Source organism: Protomyctophum parallelum (assembly GCF_964188405.1).
Source record: "Protomyctophum parallelum genome assembly, chromosome: 22".
Lineage (NCBI taxonomy): Eukaryota > Metazoa > Chordata > Actinopteri > Myctophiformes > Myctophidae > Protomyctophum > Protomyctophum parallelum.
In genome coordinates, this window is record NC_139714.1 from 20,476,471 (window position 1) to 20,497,259 (window position 20,789).

General features: G+C 42.9%; 1 protein-coding gene across 6 annotated transcripts in view; it reads left to right on the forward strand.

The window, feature by feature from the left end:
- recql (RecQ helicase-like) overlaps nucleotides 1-20,789 on the forward strand; it is a 39,630-nt gene that overhangs the window by 10,443 nt on the left and 8,398 nt on the right. For 3 of the 6 annotated variants that reach the window (XM_083757591.1, XM_083757594.1, XM_083757595.1), the window contains 4 exons: nucleotides 8,488-8,594; nucleotides 12,431-12,629; nucleotides 14,719-14,885; nucleotides 20,594-20,675. The exons of 1 other annotated variant lie outside the window; for it this stretch is intronic. In XM_083757591.1, the coding sequence (XP_083613717.1) occupies nucleotides 8,488-8,594; nucleotides 12,431-12,629; nucleotides 14,719-14,885; nucleotides 20,594-20,675 (555 nt within the window). Of the gene's footprint in view, nucleotides 1-46; nucleotides 179-3,811; nucleotides 3,866-4,207; nucleotides 4,298-5,199; nucleotides 5,434-6,571; nucleotides 6,752-8,487; nucleotides 8,595-12,430; nucleotides 12,630-14,718; nucleotides 14,886-20,593; nucleotides 20,676-20,789 lie in introns of those variants that run through there. 2 more of the 6 variants (XM_083757596.1, XM_083757593.1) reach the window with 2 other exon arrangements.

Sequence of the window (20,789 nt, forward strand, 5' to 3'; positions counted from 1 at the left end):
CCCCAGGAAAAAAAACCCAAAAGACTTTGTTGTTAATCTCATACAGGTGAAAGCCTCAGGTGTGAGTGACCAGAAAAAAGCCAAAGAGCGAAAGAGAGCAGTTGAGAATTCTGGAGCGTCCACTGTTGCCAAGAAGGTCAAGTAGGGGAGCCCCCTCCCTCCCCTACTCGGAAGACAAGATTTGAAAAAGTACAGTCAGTCGCCCAATACTAACCCGATACTATATTTTACCATTAAGAAAACGATAAATGGTGTCATTCGTACATTCGCATGCAAATGGCTGTGTGAGTAATGTCTGAATGAACCACCTTTCCTGCTGTTGACCACTGACTTTGGTTTTTAATTGTCCCAGGAGGAAACATCTGTCGAGGCCAATGAGAAAGAGGTAAGCATGACCTTTGACCCTGTTACGGTGGGCAGTGGCAGCCTGGCACCATCCAAACGCAAACTAATGAAGGAACAGAGGAACTTGGACAAGAAAAAGGACTCTAACCCAATTTGTCAATTAGCGAAGCGCACAGAGAGACGGACAGACGTGGATGAGGAAAGCAGAAGCCACAGTAATGTGGAACACATGGACATTGAGGTTAACGTCACAGTGAATGTAGATGGCAACATGGGGGGGAAAATGCCACCGCCGCCAGTCAAAGCCAACTCCAAAAGAAAACCACGGCCGCGGACATTCCTTCTCCACCCTCGGTTGTCGTAGTTACCTGCGCCGACCAGCAGATGTCGCCCGCATTGGTCAGCCAGTGTTGATGTCATTGACTAAAACTATGACGAAAAATGCTCGTCGACTACCTTTTTTCACTGACGAAACTGACTAAAACTAAGACTAAATATACAGACAATTTTGTCAATAAATAAAAACTAGACTAAAATGTCCGGGTGACAGACATTCAGACAAGTCATTGTGTGCTTGGTTGCAGGCTCAAAATAGCTGATCTACAAGCTCACAATGCGTCTCAGCACGACGCGTTGTGAGCTAATAAAGGTATTACGAGTTGACGCCATCAAGGTCTGCAAAAAAGCATTTTTGTCGACAAAAAACAACTGTAGATCAAGTCGACTAAAATCATATGATATTTAGTCAACCAAAACTACCAATGTGTTTGTAAAGGTAACGCATCTCACAAAGACTGAAATTCTTTTTCCTTTGAAGAATTTGTGACAGCTGCTGAAAGTTGGGGGAACCATGTTTTTTGCACAAAAACATTTGAGCTAAAAGCGGCCAAAGCCACTTTTCCAAATGTTCATTTAGTTCATTTAGTGTGTGTGTGTGACTGTGTGTGTGGGGCACAGAATGTGATGACTTGATTGGCTGATGTATGATGATGTATGCTGATAAGATTAAAAAAAAAAAAAGTTATATATTTTTACAAACGTTTCTGAGCCAAGGTTTGTGGCAAAAAAAGTAACTATAGTGAAGTTACAGTATATTTTCCCCAAATGTTTCTGATTGATTCTTTTCAAACTAAGAACCACTTTGTATTCACCTTTTTCAGATAATGGTAGTAGTTTAGGATGCAATAAACAGTTCGCTATACTAACCCCTGCACACTATATCATTTATAGGACACTTCTAATCTGGCATTACCTGCTCAGTTGCCTCGTGGTTAGATATCCACCCTGACATTGGGAATTTGGGGTTCAATCCCCGGCCGACTGATAACAAAGACTATAAAGATGGAACCCAATAGCTTGACACTCGGCAACAACGGTTGGATTGAAGGTAAATCTGCGACACTAGTGTCATGTCCAGGGGTGTATACTTGTGTATCATGCTGCCTCATGCCAAGGAAACGAGAGATATGCTCCTCCTGACCTATACATTTGGGCCACAAATGGTTTCCATTTCCAAGGCTACTTACTTGGTTCTCTATTATGGCATTCATGATGAAATAAATGTGACCTGTGACTGTGATTGAATGTGCAGGAGCATCTCTTTTCTCTAATCTCAAAGGTTTGCATCTCTGTATTTCGCACCATGTCACCATTATCCAGCTGGGAGCTGCCATTCTCAGACTTGATCACTGGAGTGGGCTTGATTTATACAAATAAAGGTTAAAAAATAAGTGAAGTACAAGTACAAGTACTGAAAATTGGAAGTACTCAAAGTAAAGAATGCAGTACTTGAGTAAATGTCATAAATCATACTTAGTTACTCCTCACCACTGCTTCTGGGTATTTGTTTGGGTTGCGTTCAATACAACCATGGTTAAAAACTTCACAGTGGCTGTAACCTTTCAGATGGCTTAATTGATATTGACTTATTTTGCACTGTTATTGTGACAGTAGGTCGCAGTTTACTATGAAAACCTGCAACTCCCATCAGTCATGCCTCATGACACTATATATGGCCAATACAGAATTCATTCTATATGTTGATCTGACCTCATCAAACCCTTAGATCTCCATATACAGTATGGAGTTGACCTGTTCTGACATTCCATATGTGGATCTGACCTCATCAAACCCTGTACACTCAAGACATGCTCCATATATGGCCAGTACCGAATTTATTCCATATGCTGATTTTTATTTATTTATGTTTTATCCCACAATTTTGACACCCATTGTCAATTATCTAATGTAATCCTGGGTGCTACACTTCCTCTGCCAACCTGGGGGGGCAGCGGACTGACCTCATGCTTCCTTCTATGCATGAGTAGTCCAAGCTTTTCACCTAACAGTGGAGAGTTTCCCCGGCCGGACGTATTGCGTGGAAGGAACACGTTATTCCAACCAGTTCCTTTCCCCTCCATCAGGCGCCCCGGCTGGCCAGGGGAGGTAGTTTAGAGACCAGGATTACGGCATGTTTTTGTGAGGGTACCTACCCTAGGGGACACGGAGAGAACATGCAAACTCCAGAAGGGCCCTTTCGCCAACCCCGCCTCTGGTATGGGCACTGATGACGCCCCCAGTGCCCACAGCATCCCCAGCGGGAATCAAACCCAGGACCTTCTAGCTGTGAGCACTACCAACTGTGCCACCGTGACCCCGACCCCATGTGCTGATCTGATCTCATCAAACCCCTAGATCTCCATATATGGAGAACAGAATGATTGATCTCCAGAATGATAGATCTCCAAAGGCTCATACTCCAGGGTAAAGTGATAGGTTATCACCGCGGCGAGTGACATAATGTTGTAGTTTTCCAGTAGCCTACTATGAATGCACCTCAACTCTACCTTCAAAACTCGTCACAGCACAGGACAGCTAGGACGCATACCTCTTCAGGATTCTACCTTCAATATGTGGAGCCGGCCAGCGCTCTACATCTGACCTCAGGGACACCAGATTAATAGTTTAACTTTGCTTCTTAACTGTGCCGTATTAAGAAGCTATGTTGTTTCAGCGCAACCTCGCCCTCAGGCCTCAGGGTTAAATTAAAACCAGTGTTTTATACTTTGTCTTTTTCTGTGCACATCAGTTTTGGTTTTACGTACCCTGGTGGTACCTTTAGAGGTGGACCAGGTCTACTTTAGAGGCAAACTGAGTCATCATTCAAGAAGAAATCAAACTAAAAGGTGTTGTACCCTTCCCTTATTTTCTTCTTTCTAATTATTTGTGAGGCCCAAACATTTTTGTATTCATTGCCATGATTTGTCAAGATCCGAGTTGGCTTTGTCTGAGGCTTAAAGGTCTTTAAATAAATACTTTCTGAAACGTCTATGGGGAAAATTATTAGGAAATTCTGGGCTGGCCATGAAAGGGGGCGGGACTGCGACGCTCTCGCGATATCCATTCACTGCCGGGCGAGTACAACTGCTGTCTAGCAGTAGCAACCTCGTTTAGGTGTGGATAAACATAAGAGAAGAGCCAAGAAGTAGAAAAGGAGAGTGATTTATAAGCTGAAAGAAAGGTGATGTATTTATTGTGACATTTTCTTTGAACTGCTACTGAAGGCTATTTGCTTTGATACAGCTACCCATACAGAGCATGATTAAAGTATTGACTTTAATATTAATATGATTGCTTTCAATCTTCCAAAACGTGCTAGCTTAGCTCTTAAATGAAAGCATGATAGCCTCGGTAGTCGGTTCCCAGGCTTTCTACATGATGTCAGACAGACAGACAGACGCTGAAGCACCGAACTTGCGGTTAACGTTAGCTAAGATACGAATGTATCCTCGTCTGAGTAGTCTTCATTAACCTCAATAAACGTAATATGTAAATTGTATGATTAAAAAAACCTTTCCTGCAGGACCCGGAGAACCAGAACATATGATTATGTTATGCAAGGTGCCTTGTGATTGTGAATCTGTCTGAAATATGGAGGGTGACAGCAATAATGGTAAGTTTATCTCAAACCACTATACACTATACTACAGGTATCGGTGTGTATGTGTGTGTGTGTGGGCGGGTCTATACTTGACACTGATATGTGTGTGTATATTACACACACATACACATGATTGAAATATGTATTAACAGTTTGCAGAATTACAGTACGTTTCAAGCACAACTCAATACAATGACTGTTAACTGTGAGTGGACGACCCAATAAAGAATTTACACTTGTTTACAAGAGGGTCCTTGTTCAATTCACATTCACATAAACATTAGATAGATTGAAAGTTCATAGATTAAATGTTGTATTTTGTGTGTGATCGGAGCATAAAGGACGGGCACATTTTACTTGCATGAGAGAGAGACTGGATGTATCATGTGGGAAGAAAGTGATCATTAGCCGTGGAGCTGTGAGCCACAGGGGGATAGTACCTGCAGTCAGAGGTGTCAGACTACCTCCTGTCTGTTCTGGGTACCATAGTGATCATCACATTAAACCCCTAGAGGAGAGTTCCTGCTCCACACATTTTAAAATCGATTTTATTTGGCACACTGTTTTTCAGGTGTAAAGCAAGCGGGTGATTTTCTTTTCTCCCCACAGTGCGTGCTCTATTATTCTGTCGTATTCTGTGAGGATGAGAGCTACAGTACAGTCCTAGGCTCCTAGCTAAGAGAAGACAGCAGGTTAAATAGAACTAGGCTAGCATGTCGGACCTTTGGTGGTCGGATAAACGTCTGCATCCGACTCGGTCTGTCTCCTAGGACGGCTGTGGGCAGTTCAGAAACCCGTGGCACATTTGCATTATTAACTTGAATTTGTACTTTTTGGCGAGCAACACTGTCATGTGATGTGAGTCTTTTTTTTGCTATCTCTAAATGTTAACGCCGTGTTTTGGCACTTTATAGACGTGCAGGCGGAGCTGGACTCGGTGGAGGCCGATCTTCAGGTTGTGGAGATCGAGATCTCGGAGCTCCTGGAGAAACAGGCTGAACTGAATGCCCGCAGGAAGAGGCTCCTGCGCAGGCTGGAGGAAGCCTGTGACGCCGCCCAGCCCTCAGGGTCCGCCTCATCCTCATCCAAGTCATCTGGAGCCGAGCCGGCGATGAGCAAGCAAGAGATGAAACGATATGATAATCCTGGTAATATAAAGCGCTGGTTCATCTACAACTTTTTCATGTCGAGTACCCCCCAAATGTATATGAATTTGACCACGGACCCCCCATCAGAAAATAATTTGTGCCAGGGAACCCCATGCAAAATTTGTGATGTTCCATATTGATAATTTCTGTGTTTGCGTGTCGCTCTTCTGCTCTCTCCATGTGTCCTATATTTCCTATATACCAGTCAAAGGCTCATGATGGCCCAAAAAATAACACAAAAGAAGGGGGAAGTTACACCAGGGTAATCTGTATACAATCTGTATACAAATTCAAACTTTGCATCATGTTCCAGGATTTCAGTACCAAAATAAGTCCATGCTGTATAAATGTAAATGCGGATAAAGAATGAGAAAATGAAATGCCTTGATTCCTGTGAAGACTTAAACAAAAGTGCACCATTACAAGTGCTGAACAAAGGCTACGTGGAGTTGAAGGATACTACAGGACATGACGGCATGAATGAATTACTATGTACTGAAGGTGTTTAAATCCTATGTAAACATAAAGCAGCGCCAAGTATGTGCTCCTGAAACAATGCAGCCATATTTAGATCCTGTGTAAATTCAAGCATAAGTTACAGGCACCATTTATAGCCTGACATACTGTACCAAGTGCTGAAGCAAGGTATTTCAATCGTAACCCTAATATAATGGTATGTTTGGCCAGACCTCTTCTACTTATAAAGTCACGAATCCCAGTAGAAATGCTCATGATGCTCATATAGGCTGCGTTCCGTGATAGTTTTGTTTTGGTCACTTAGCGAAGTAACGAAACAGATCACAACCACAGCGAATCAGGCTGGAAACCAGGCTATAGGTTTATGACTTATTTTTAATGAATTTAATTTAATCTGTCAAATAAAGGCTCAAAAAGCCCCCCAAAATAACTTAAAGAATAGAAAAACCAAGCCTAACCAATACATTACATGACATAAAACCCCCCCCCAAAAAACCATGCCCAAAATAGCAATCGATTATTAGTTAATAATTTAATGACATTTTAAAGATTATTTTCTACAATGGATTAATTTGTTTAGTTAACGGTACCCATAGACTTGATTGAAGCTTTGGTCCGTGAATGTTCTAGCCATACTGTGCTTCTCTTTTGAACGTTGTAGACTTTGCCTGGTCCAAGGACCTGGAGCAACATTTGAAGGATTCCTTCCAGCTGTCCAAGTTCCGCCCCCTCCAGCTGCGGGCCATCAACCTGACGATGGACGGCAGGGACCTGTTCCTCGTCATGCCCACCGGACGAGGGAAGAGCCTCTGTTACCAACTGCCCGCTGTCTGCTCGGAGGGTACTGCACTGTACTGTTATGGCCCTGTTCCTCTGCATGAACTGAGTGAACCGCATCGTTGTTCCCATACGCTGCGGCTCTGTTGCACATACGGTTCACAGAACCTAATTTGGAACCTAAGTTGCCCCTAACACCCAGAACTCAGATCTTTCAAAGATGTTTTTGCAAATATAGCAAAACATAGCCGAACTACAACCTTGCAAGCCTTTGCGACATGTTGTGAGCTTTTAGATCGTCTATTTTTGTCTGAGTTATATTAAACAAAAGATGTAAGATGTTGTTATACCCATTTAGACCCGAGCCCGATTTCTAAAAACACCTTCTGTACATCCTGACGTCGATTTTCTGAAAACCGCATATTTTTCAGAAAAATCTGAAATCACATTTTTTTCCAAAGAATAAAAACTGAAATGGGGTCCCGGATTGAAAGGTATAACAAGTTCAACTTATACTGTAGGTTTTTTTTTTTTTTTTAAGATATTTTTTGCGGCTTACGCCTTTTATTGATTTTTGAAGGGACAGACAGTAGGCTGACAGGAAACGGGAGAGAGATGGGGGGATGACATGCAGTAAAGGCCGTGTCGGGTCCGGGAGTCGAACCCGCGGCACACTGCGACTGGATTACCAGTCCGGTGCCCAGACCGTTACGCTACGGCCTGGGCCTATACTGTAGGTTTAACAGAATGTCGGGGCTTCTGGAAAGTTCCAGTTTAGTGAAGGTAAAAATAGCTTTTAGACACAGTTTACAATTCATCTTAATTGTTCTGCTGAAATGTACAGGCTTACTTTAACCACGTATGAGCCCTATTTTATATACTTTGTACGACGGTGTCACAAGACAAAAATAGCTGCCTAGGACATAGCTACAGACTATGTTGTTTAAGGCCTAAACCACACCAAAGGGTCGGGACAAAACCACACCTTCAACCACACCAATGCAACTCATTGAATTGCAAGGAGTTGCATTGGTGTGGTGTAACTTAAACGTTTCCGACCCTTTGGTGTGGCTTAAGGCTTCAACAACTTGGAATGCCCAAAAAAGAGGCAAAAAGGCTGGAAAAGTATTTTGCTGCCTGTCTCTGCTATAATTGTCAGCCTCCACATGCTGTTACCAGTAGATGGGGTTCTTGTTTAGAAACATTGAGACTGCAGTGCACACGCAGGTGCTGGTTTCATGTAATCAATTCCAAATGGATCTCCAAGGAAGGGAAGGGAAGCACTGGTTTCAGTTCAGTCGTGCTCATAGAAAGCGTTTGGGGGACAAATGCTTTGGGGGAGTTTGGGGGACAAATGCTTTGAGAATGGCTATTCTTGTTTACAGAGAAAGTTGACAACTGACATAAAACATAAACGAAGGTATATATTTCAAGAGTGAGAGATCACAGTAAACATCCACCCTAAACCTCCTTCTGCCACACTGGGAGGAAAACGGCACCTGAAAGTTTGATGGGATACATTTGTAAATGTCAGTGCTGTAACCACTTTTACATTGCTAATGAGCCGCTTTCTTTTGCACCCGACCTGCGCAAGCATAGAGGTTCTTATCAGTGTGCTGTTTTCTGGAAATGCGTCTATACCCATAGAGTTAAATGGTGCATTTATATAGCGCCTTTATCCAAGTGGTGGTGGTGGAGTTCTGACATGCCTATTGTATCATGAAAACATATCCAATAATGTAGTGAATGTAACCTTAGTGTGTGTGTGTGTGTGTGTGTGTGTGTGTGTGTGTGTGTCAGGCTTTACGTTGGTTGTCACTCCCTTGGTGTCGCTGATGGAGGACCAGCTCATGTATCTAACGTCCATCAATGTGCCGGCCGTCACTCTCAATGCTTCTAGCAGCAAGGTAACGTTTCACAGCCATATTCCCTCATCCTTTATTTCAGTTTTTAACAACTTAAAAACTAACTAAAGTGACCCCAAAATTGTTTTGAAAGTGAAATATCCCTTTAAGCATTTCAAACGATATTTATATACTTTTATATAGTGTTCCTTTTATTTATTTTTTATATCAGTATTAGATTTATTTATTTCACCCACCAAGGGTCCAAATGGACCCTTATGGGTCTGTAACTTTAAGAGTGATGTTTACTTTATTATTTTCTTCTTTCCAACCACAAGTTTATTTCACGTCTCAGATGGATAGTTCCATTTGTTCCATTTCAAATAATAGTGAAAAGCAAGTCTACAAGCTCACAATGCATCACATGATATTTTTGCTATTATTGCTAGTTGCTTGTGAAAATGTTAATATAGCAATGCATTATAACAAATGTAATTTGAATACTTTTTTTAATCTTTAGTACAAAGTTGACTGAGCAACGTTCACTTGTAGTTGAGTCATGACTCATGATTGACCAGAAGTATCTATACTTTGACTAAGGTACTCCAGTTGAGATAGAGTTTATTATACAGTATGAATGTCTATGAATACTCTTCACAAAGGAGCGAATTAAATAAATTGCACGGGTAAAGATGTTCAATGCACTTTTATTATGGAGACCCAGTACAAGACAAGTCAGGGTTTAAATAAGACAGTCCACTCATTCGGAGCAGACTGTGCGACGTGCACACACGTGCTGTGTCAGCCCATCTATCCTTGAGGTTTGTAACCACACAGTTGTGAGCGTAACCACCATTTGGATCTTCGTGGCTCACTTTGGAGCCGTCGGACCACATCCACTTGCCTTCACTGTGAATGTCGCTCAGTCCGTTCCAGTTGTATTGGTTGATCATACCGTGCTTCCGGATCAGGCAGTAGTTGTATTCAGATGACAACGTTTCGGTCTAAACGACCTCTATAGCTGATGAAGGTCGTTCATCAGGCACGGTGGAACTCCCTTTTTCCCAGGGTAAAATGTCTGTCTGTGTGTGTCTCTCTCTCACACAGTTGTTATACCTTTGGTTGTTACACCAAAATGGGGAATCAGGGGTTATTGTGATGCATATTAAATTATCACAGTCTTCTACATTCCTCAAGAGGATTGGATGGATGGGTTCTAATACTTCAGTTCATGTCATTCACAATGAAGAAGTCTACAACACATTTAATGCATAAGCGAACAAACATGTTTTACACAATCTAGACATTAGGTACAGACCAGTCAGTCAGCCAGACTGTTTGCATATCTTTGTTCTTGGCTCTGGCATCAAAGCTGCCTGCTTTACAGTTTGTTTTATGGTGTCCAATACACACGTTCTCTGGTCCAGAGTTGTTTTATGTTCCTACTCTGTAAGATTTCCCAGCCAAGATACAGACAGTCAGTGTGGACTTTGGTCAGATTCTCACCTAATACTTCGGTAGACTCAGATCCGTATGGGCGGGGAAATTGGGATTCTTGCATATTTAATTGGCTGCGGTTTGCCTTCACACTGTCATTCGCAGCAATTGGAAACGCAGCAGGGGGGACCTTTATCAATGTGTTCCATTCATAAACTATAGCCTGCACAGTGAAATCTATGGTGATAAAATTACACTCATAACGTGCATGTGTCGTGCCGTCTGGGACCCCCCCCCCCCCTCTCTCTCTCTCTACGCACGCAGCCGCCACACACTGTTCTTTTGGGCATGCAGCACAGCGCTGCATGAGCGCACTGATATAACTCCCCAGTCCCACACAGTGACAGCACTCCATGTTTACGGCACGCACAGACAGACAGAATATTATGTAGGCTATAATACACTGCAGTGTTTTTATGTGTTTTCTTAAACAAATGATTAATGTACACGTCCTCATTTAGATCAGGGCTTCAGTCTCCTTATTCGACCACGTCTATCCACAGTAACGGGACATCTTTGCGCTGCGTAAAATATGCCTTCTCCGTCTCCAACTGTGTTCAGCTCCTCACCCGCCACATTATGTTTGCTTCATTTCCTTTATTTACTGCGGATTGCATTCACACCTGCACCGAATCGTAGTCAAGTGCGATTCGAAGCGAAGCGAAACCCACGTTTCTGGGCGGAGTAAAATGCGGTTATTTGCTGCGCATTAGGATTCGAATGAGCCTTCACACCTGCCAAACGAAGCGCACTTTCTGACAATGCGCAGCAGGATTCGTTTTAATCGCAGCAAAGCTCTCTGGTATGAATGTGACCTATGTCTGATGTTCTCTATAAGAGATTTTCACTGGAAGATGAAAATCCAATAAAGCCAATACATTATTGGAAAATGTATTGGCTGAAAATGAAAATTTGCCCTGACTTAGGTTTTGCTACATTTGCCAAGCTTTACGACACCATGGTTTCTTCCATTTTGTTTTATGCAGCAGGTGTGTGTGGGGCTTTGAGGAGGCCACCGAATGGAAAAACATTCAGAGAGCTTTGAGGTGTTTTCTCGGGTTGCATAAGTATACAAACAAGTTGACCATTGAAGGTGTCACAGGTTGGGAAAGCTGCCTGACAAGGCAGAGATGTGAAATGATCAGATTATGGATTCGCCTTATCCAACTGCCAGAAGAGAGGCTTACGAAAACTATTTAATTGGAATAGAAGATGTAATCATCCATGGATAAGAGAGGTCTCCTCAATTTTCTCACTTTCTGATTCAAATAATCATATATATTTTTAATAACCTTCATCCTTCATTGTAACCTTCGATGAGGCCTTTAGGAGGGCCATTCGAGCCGCAAGGTGCTGGGAGTCTGGTGCAATGCACAGGTTCCTCGCTATACTCCTGGTGAGAGCAGGAGCGGACCTGGTGAGACGTAGGAGGGGCCCGGAAAGGAGTCAACCCACAGAGACTAGTCCCTCCACATACCAGAATTGTACCTCTCAGTCCCGGCATAGTAGTTCCGGAGTGGTTTCAACGGATTGTGCGGCCCTGTCTTTCCCTAGTGGTCTGATCGAGGGTAGCTACTGAGACATAAGTCGGGACTTGATCACCCCGGCTGGATCACCCGAGTGAGGGGTATGACGTTCGAGAGACCCGAAACCCCGATGACCTTGGGGTACATCACTGGATACGTCCCAGTTGCATCCAGGCGATGTATTTTCGTTCCAACATTAATACAGTCAAATATAAACTGTCAATGTAACACCAGGAGAAATGGAGGGTGGACATTTTGAAACAAAGCTAAATTAAGAAATTATATTCAATTCAAAGAGGACTATAGCTTATCACAGAGCCTTATGTTGCATTTAATTTAAAACTCAGACCGGTCTGAAGTGAGTGGTGCAACAGTGCCCCCTGTTGGTACAGTAGTTAAGATCTGGTGCTTTACCTCTGGCAGTTGAGGTGGGCAGATATACTGGCATTCCTGAGGAGCAGCGACTGTGTGTTCTTTGTGACCTGCGAGTTGTAGAGGATGAGTTTCATTTTGTTTTCCACTGTCCACTATATACCATGATTTAAGAAACTCTTTATTTGAAAAAAAATCTGAATAAGAACCCAGATTTGTTTCGGATGTGACTGAATGTTGTATGTTAAATTGGTTGTTCAGCAATGAAGTTTTTGTTTTAGGAAAATGTATAGAGAAGGCATGGCAGTTACGGTGGAGAACGATATATCCATAAGTAACTATTCATGTATTTTGTTTATGGTACCGTGTATCATTGTGTATGTACATTTTGTGAGTGTCTTGTAAGCCCGTGCAGGCTGGGCATCTTATGATGTAGCACACTTTAATAAAAACTATCTATCTTCACTGGAAGACATTTTCAAATGTAGATTGATATCGTTCCAGGAACACGCTAAGATGGTCCTGGGTGGAATGACCGACGCCAACGCTCCTTTTAAGCTGGTGTATGTGACTCCGGAGAAGGTAGCCAAGAGCAAGCTGCTCATGTCTCGGCTGGAGAAGGCCTACAACGCAAACCGCCTGAGTCGCATCGCTGTGGACGAGGTTCACTGCTGCAGCCAGTGGGGCCATGACTTTAGACCTGGTACAGTATTCTTTTATTTTAGATTCCCCCACACTCAACATGGGGGGATTTATCTTGTTTAATGTTTGGTATTTTTGCATTAAACGTGTAGGAGGAGGGAGGAGACCTGCACACTGCCACTTTCTGGTTCAATAGCTTTTAATTTAATGTCAAAGTGCAATGTTTCGGTCTTGCAACCTTCCTCAGGCATCTCTTCAGGGGTACTTTGCATTAAAAACATTGGTTTAAATTTATATAGCAGCTTTATGCAACAATGTGCTTTACTTTCACCTATTCACCTATGCACAGCGAAGGCGGAGGCAACCATGTAAGACATCAACCAGTTGTTTATCTCAAACGGACTTATAACACTCGGTGGGTCCATTGTATTTCACAAAAGAAGAATTGGATGAAAATGTTGTCTGTCTTGGCTGTAGTTTCTAAAATATATATATATTTTTTAATAGCAAACTTGGCTTTTGTCAGATTGCAGCCTGGGGTGTGAAACTAATATCACCTAAGGCCATGTGCAAGGTGAAATGCAGAACTAAATTCTTGCATGGTTGATGACATCTGTAATTAGAGAGCCCCTCGGCGCCTGCAATCATTTTATGAAAAGTGTTGAAGTTCTTGCCCAGTAGCCCCCCGCCCCAGAACCAGCATTGCAGACCTGTTCTTGCCCAGGTTCCAAACTAATATCATAGGGTAAATGCTTATTTAGACTCATGTGGATGAAGAGCATCATCTTTTTTTAAGAAAAAGGTCAAATCATGGCTTTTAGAAAATAGACACACAGAATAGCACGGTCGCTTGTACATTTTGCTACTTTTGGGAGGGAAGGGAGTGTGATCTGCTGTAGACAGAAAGTAGTGGTCCAACTACAGATTCTGGCCCTCATTTATCAATTGAGTGTAAAATCTGCCACAGATTCGAGTGTAGGTTTCGTAGTACACCCACGTTGCCACGGCATTTATAAAGTGATCGCAAACAGCTGATCCTTCCTTAATTTCGTTCCGACGTTAATAAATGTGACGGCTGAAATCTATCTGACACGCGCTCGTTTTTGAGACATGAACAACTATATACGACCTGGAAACCATGGTTTCCCTGGCTGGACTTGCTGCCCCAGCTCTCTCATACACACACAGACGTATATATATTAGTGAACGAAAACCTGAACCATGATTTAAATAACAAATGGGCACACACACGCTGCTGTTTTGCATAGTTGCTCTTCCTGTCCTGTCTGTCTGTCCGTGACACCGTGACCAACTGACCATGCACGTTCGACAGTCTATTTAGATTGCCTCGCAGTCACTAGTCGCTAGTGGCTGGGCTGTCAACTGTGCAGCTGGTGGTGGTGAACTGGCTGGGTAGCCTATACCTATCTCCGATGTGGTTCCCACTTGCGCTGGCACGGTACATTTGGCATTCGAGCGACGCGTCAGGTTTATTAAACGAGGAGGAGATTGCACATACCGTAACTCCAGAAAGCCATCGGCCTGCTGTAGATTAGGCTACAGTAGGCTACCCATGTATGCATGTTGGGACTCTCCGCAGCTGCAGCACTGCACTATAGGCTACTTTCCAACGTCCCGTCATGGAAATATTCCAGCACAGACAGCCGAAATCCTTGCATGTACTATGCGCTCATACAAAACACTGTTTAAATGGCTTGTAAAGTTGGAAATCTCCTACAAATTTCATATGCCACAAAGATACATCGTTGATGTATAGGTCTATTCCTTTTTTTCCTTTCTTTTTCTTTTTTTTTACATGTAGCCCATATACATACAGTTTTATATTAACATTTCAGGAGTGAATACATATGTTTAGATGCCTGTGACAGCCTCTCAGCTGGTCAAACAATGCTGCTCCGCCGTTCTACGAGGACAAAGCGTACGACAGCTCCCGACCAGACGTGACTTTTTGTCCTACTCAAGTTCAATTTCAAGCTTTGGCGGAAATGGTAAATGCCGAAAATGTCGGTAATTTCGGCGTGCACCCATATTTTGGCGTACGCACGGTTGATAAATGAGGGCCTCTCTGTTCTTGTCCAGACTATAAACCGCAGGCCATGTAGACGTGTTGATTCTCTGTTCTTGTCCAGACTATAAACTGCTGGGCATCCTGAAGAGACAGTTCCCCAACGTCCCGTTGCTGGGCCTGACGGCCACGGCCACCAGCAGCGTTCTGAAGGACTGTCAGAAGATCCTGTGTGTGCCTCAGCCGATCACCATCACGGCCTCCTTCAACCGAACCAACCTCTACTACGAGGTGGGCTCCGCTGTGGCTGTCCAATGCACACACACCACGCCTGACTGCCCCCTGCCTGCCTACTGTATCTACTGTCTAAACTAAACCTTACAGTGGTTCTCAGCCTTTATCCCGTCGCGACCCCCCGCCCCCAAAAGAAAAATCAGTATTGAACTGGGGACCCCCTTCAATAATCATATTTTAACTTGGGACCACCCACCCTGACGAGCACGAGGAGTTGAGGCATTACATTCAGTTTGACTCTGTTCCACAGATAGTTATTGTGAAACTAGCCGATCTACTAGTCTAGTCTCTGGAGGGGGGTCTCCTGCACCCCCCGGAAATATACTTCTAATCAATGTTTTCTTATTGGAAAAAATGTGCTGAAAATGATGAGCTATGATAAAAAGTTGTCAAAATGTCCCATCTACCTCAAAACCCCCTTTTTGGTATATGGCTCTGGCGAAATTGTGTAAAGGCAAATATTAATTCACTAAAATTACATAAATAGACATGGTAGTCTGAAATTGGTCATGAAGTATCTTGACACATAGGGGTAAGTAGCAGAACAGGATTCGGCGGGTTGCTACCATTATATTCTTAAATATGACCCACATCATCCTCAAAAACACAAAAGAATATGGTGTCCGCTTGACTAATAACAACAAAGATGGTTATTTTCCAACACATTATGGTGAGTATCACTGCCTCACTTGTATATAGAAAACTTCCCATATCCCTAAGCTTCAATTTGAGCCCAAGATAACCTTTCTATCTTGTAAATTAGTCTTTCTGTAGCCAAAATTCTGAACTATACCTCAAATCGGTGAAAATTGTATATTTAGTCAGTATCAGCTATACATTTGGAATAAATGAATGAATGACTGAGTTTGAACTGACTCCACATCATGGAATATTTCTTACTTGAATAAGCTATGTTAAAAAGTTTGCAAAGTGTCCCATCTACCATTTTTATGCAAATGAGTGCCTCCATTATCAAAATAATCGGTTTTCACTATATCTCAGCCAATATTGCACTTAAATGAACAAATAAGGTGTCTAGACCTATGTTTTGAGGGTCAAGGATCTCAGTGAAACTACTACATGTGACCACATGTGCCCGTGGCATGCTGGTGTACAAATCAGTGCTGGTTAAATATCTATCTCGTCGGCTTCTTGTCCATGCTCTCCAGACAGTGTCAAGGAGATCAACCAGTGAGGTTGGTAGGACTGCACCGCAGGACACACTGGATTAAAAAACTCAACCACCCCTGTCCTTCATCATAGGGTTTTGGTTTTTCCAAAAAAGCTTCATCAGCTCGCTTGTATAAGGCAACACGGTGGTTATCTTCAGAGCAGAGTAGCATGGAGGAAGACGAGCCAGGTCAACTTTAGATTTAGAAATGAGTTTGTCATCTGCCCCCACCACTCTTTCACTGAAGACTCACAATTCAAATAGCTCTATAGCTCTAGCCAAGCCATGTGGCTCATAGGGCAGGAGCCTAACAAGTACACTCCCTGGCATGACTAGTACCAAAGGGACCCTTTGGTATATACTATACCTCAAATCGGTGAACATTGTATATTCAGTCAGTATCAGCTATACATTTTGAATTAATAACTGAGTTTGAACTGACTCCACATTATGGAATATTTCTTACTTGAATAAGCTACGGTATGTTATAAAGTTGGCAAAGTGTCCAATCTACCATTTTTATGCAAATGAGTGTCACCATTATTAAGACAATCGATTTTCACTATATCTATATTGCACTTAAATGAACAAATTATGGGCGCGTTCGGAAATGCGCCCTGAACGCACTGGTGTGCTCTCTTGTCGTTCGTTTATTCAGTGCACTCAGTGCGTTGTCGTTCGAAAATCCAGTGCGCTGCGCACCGGGTGTGCAGAGTGCACGCACTGAGCAACCCTACCCTGAGGGTAGGGTTGCTCAGTGTGAATGGTGTGTTGTACCTGGTCGTTCGTAAATAAGGCACACTGAACGCACTCTGTGACGTCACCGCCCACCACACTCAACAAACTGACCACATTCCCGGTGCGCATAGCCGAACGCGCCCAAGGTGTCTAGACCTATGTTTTGAGGGTCTCAGTTAACCTATTCTTAAAGTGACCACATGTGCCCGTGGCATGCTAGTGTACAAATCAGTTACATTACAATAAAGTCACATTTATACGTAAGAGATACCAATATTGCATATAACATCTAGACAGGTGCTGTGTTTTTAAGCAAGCTTTATAATTTAGAATATACTGTAGAATAACATCACAAACTAAAAACATCCTTAGTATGAACAATAGTATACGGCAGTATACACACTAGACTATAGAATGGCCTGCAATATGCAGTACAAAATTCAAACATTCACACAATCCTGTAACAGTATTCCATCCTATTCCTGTACACACTCAAAGGCAAAAATGTAAGCAACAGTGTACAAACAGTGACCACCCTAGCCTGCACCATAAAGGACAAAATGCACAGTCACATGAATGAGTCATCGTGTTCATAGAACTCATCAGTCTTCTTTGTCTGCTTGTCCATGGTCTCCAATGACAAGGATTTTCAACCATCTCTGCCCTTAATATGGTTTTGGTTTTTCCACAATAGCTTCATCAGCTACATCAGCTATCGGGCAACACGATGGTTCTCTTCAGAGCAGAGTAGCATGGAGGAAGACGAGCCAGGTCAACTTTAACCCACCATTATCCACAGCAACTTGGCACGGGTGACGTCCACTGGGGCGGCGGTGGCTCAGGGGTAGAGTGGCTGGATGGTAACCAAAAGTTGCCAGTTCAAACCCGGGCTCCCCCAGAGTTAGTGTCGAAGTGTCCTCCTTGAGCAAGACCCTGAACCCCTAACGGCTCCTGGTGTGCAGTTTGGTGCCTTGCATGGTTTCCGCTGCCATCAGTGTATGAATGTGTGTGTGAATGGGTGAATGTAATGCACAATCTATGTAAAGCGCCTTGGATAAAAGCGCTTTATAAATCCACCATTTACCATACTGAAGACTCGCAACTCTGTCCATACAGCAGACAGATTAATTGCTCCAACTATACTAATTAAGGATCTGTTCTATATAGTGTAGCACAAGGCACATTAAGGACCCCCATAACCCTTACAGTTCCATTTGTACATTCAGAGTTCAGAGTTGCACACCCGTAAGGGGCCCTGGATATCAACAGCTCAGTGGCCTTGTGGTCAGAGCATTTGCCTTGAGCCTGGGAGGTCAGGGTTCGATCCCCGGCTGGGTCATACCAAAGACTCTGAAAAATGGAACCCAGTACCTCCCTGCTTGTCCCTGCTTGGTACTCAGCATCAAGGGTTGGATTGGGGTAAGTCCCTGCTACATACTAGTGTCATGTCCAGGGGGTGTACTTGTACATCAAGCTGCCTCCTACTACAGAAACGGGAGATAGGCTCCTGCCCTATGGGCCTCATGGCTCCGCAAGGCTTACAGGTCCATTTGGTTCCATTTTTTACACTCTAGAGTTACACACCCCTGGATATCATCAACAGCTCAGTGGCCTTGTAGTTAGAGTGTCCACCCTGAGACTGGATGGTCAGGGGTTCGATTCCCAGCTGGGTAATACCAAAGGGTCCCTGCGACATACTAGTAATGCCAGGGAGTGTACTTGTTAGGCTCCTGACCGATGAGCCACATGGCTTGGCTAGAGCTATTTGAATTGTGAGTCTTCAGTGAAAGAGTGGTGGGGGCAGATGACAAACTAATTTCTAAATCTAAAGTTGACCTGGCTCGTCTTCCTCCATGCTACTCTGCTCTGAAGATAACCACCGTGTTGCCTTATACAAGCGAGCTGATGAAGCTTTTTTGGAAAAACCAAAACCCTATGATGAAGGACAGGGGTGGTTGAGTTTTTTAATCCAGTGTGTCCTGCGGTGCAGTCCTACCAACCTCACTGGTTGATCTCCTTGACACTGTCTGGAGAGCATGGACAAGAAGCCGACGAGATAGATATTTAATCAGCACTGATTTGTACACCAGCATGCCACGGGCACATGTGGTCACTTTAAAAATAGTTTCACTGAGATCCTTGACCCTCAAAACATAGGTCTAGACACCTTATTTGTTCATTTAAGTGCAATATTGCCTGAGATATAGTGAAAACCGATTATTTTGATAATGGAGGCACTCATTTGCATAAAAATGGTAGATGGGACACTTTGCAAACTTTTTAACATAGCTTATTCAAGTAAGAAATATTCCATGATGTGGAGTCAGTTCAAACTCAGTCATTCATTCATTTATTCCAAATGTATAGCTGATACTGACTAAATATACAATTTTCACCGATTTGAGGTATAGTTCAGAATTTTGGCTACAGAAAGACTAATTTACAAGATAGAAAGGTTATCTTGGGCTCAAATTGAAGCTTAGGGATATGGGAAGTTTTCTATATACAAGTGAGGCAGTGATACTCACCATAATGTGTTGGAAAATAACCATCTTTGTTGTTATTAGCCAAGCGGACACCATATTCTTTTGTCTTTTTGAGGATGATGTGGGTCATATTTAAGAATATAATGGTAGCAACCCCCCAAATCCTGTTCTGCTACTTACCCCTATGTGTCAAGATACTTCATGACAAATTTCAGACTACCATGTCTATTTATGTAATTTTAGTGAATTCATATTTGCCTTTACACAATTTCGCCAGAGCCATATACCAAAAAGGGGGTTTTGAGGTAGGTGGGACATTTTGACAACTTTTTATCATAGCTCATCATTTTCAGCACATTTTTTCCAATAAGAAAACACTGATTAGAAGTATATTTCCGGGGGGTGCAGGAGACCCCCCTCCAGAGACTGTACTATACTGTGAGCTTGTAGATCAGCTATTTTCAAAAGATTTTTCTCTTGCTTGTAATATATATGCTTATATTATTATTTGACAACTTGGCCAATGTTTTTTATAGAATAGTTTGTTCATTATCTTTGATGCAGTAATGGTCTTTTAATTTCTTTATTTTTTCATTGCTATTAAATATATCTTACACTTTACTTTCATCTGGGGATCCCCTTAAAATCATGTGGGGACCTCCCTGGGGGTCCCGACCCACAGATTGAGAACCACCGGTCTATTAATTGGCGATTAAATTAATTGATAGTTGATTGATAAGCGGAGATTTGCTAGTGCAAAATGTTTTTTTAAATTAACAACTTGTTAACTAATTTGACATTGTCAACTATAAAAAAAAAAAGCTCAGGCAAAGCTTGGACATCGGCTATGTTCGGCAAATACATTTGGTGTAGAGCATTGGTCCCCAAACCTTTTTGGCCGTGCACCCCCTATTACCTCCTGACCTAGCTGACGCACCCCCCAACGCTCTCGTCTCGTTGTATTTGGCCAAAAATAGATATCTTTTAATATAATTATGGCAAAATAATCACAGAATGTCACTGCACTGAAAGACATGCAGCTGCTGTATAGTCCCGCAGCTGCTCTATACATCTCCTTACAACAGTGGTTTACTGGATTTTGGCCTTTGTGCTAAACAACACCATAAAACCGCCATTACCCTTTTCATGTCACGCACCCCCTAGAGAGCGTTTGCGCACCACAAGGGGGTGCACGCACCACCGTTTGGGAACCCCTGGTGTAGAGGGTAAAACGGTGGGTAAAAAGTACACAGCCAACTCAGGTTCTTTTTACATGTCTGATGCTGAACACAGATTTCTTTGTTTCTCAGGTTCGACAAAAAGATTCCAATAACGATGTGGCCATTGGTGACATCTCGTCCCTGATCATGAATCGATACAAGGATCAGTCAGGTACTGTGGCAGTGCTATGTCTTAAAGCAGCTCAGGTCAATAGCGTTGGCGAGTTCTCTTCAACGCTACGCCTGGGATTATGTATTTACTTATTGACCAGGTTTACCATGTCTA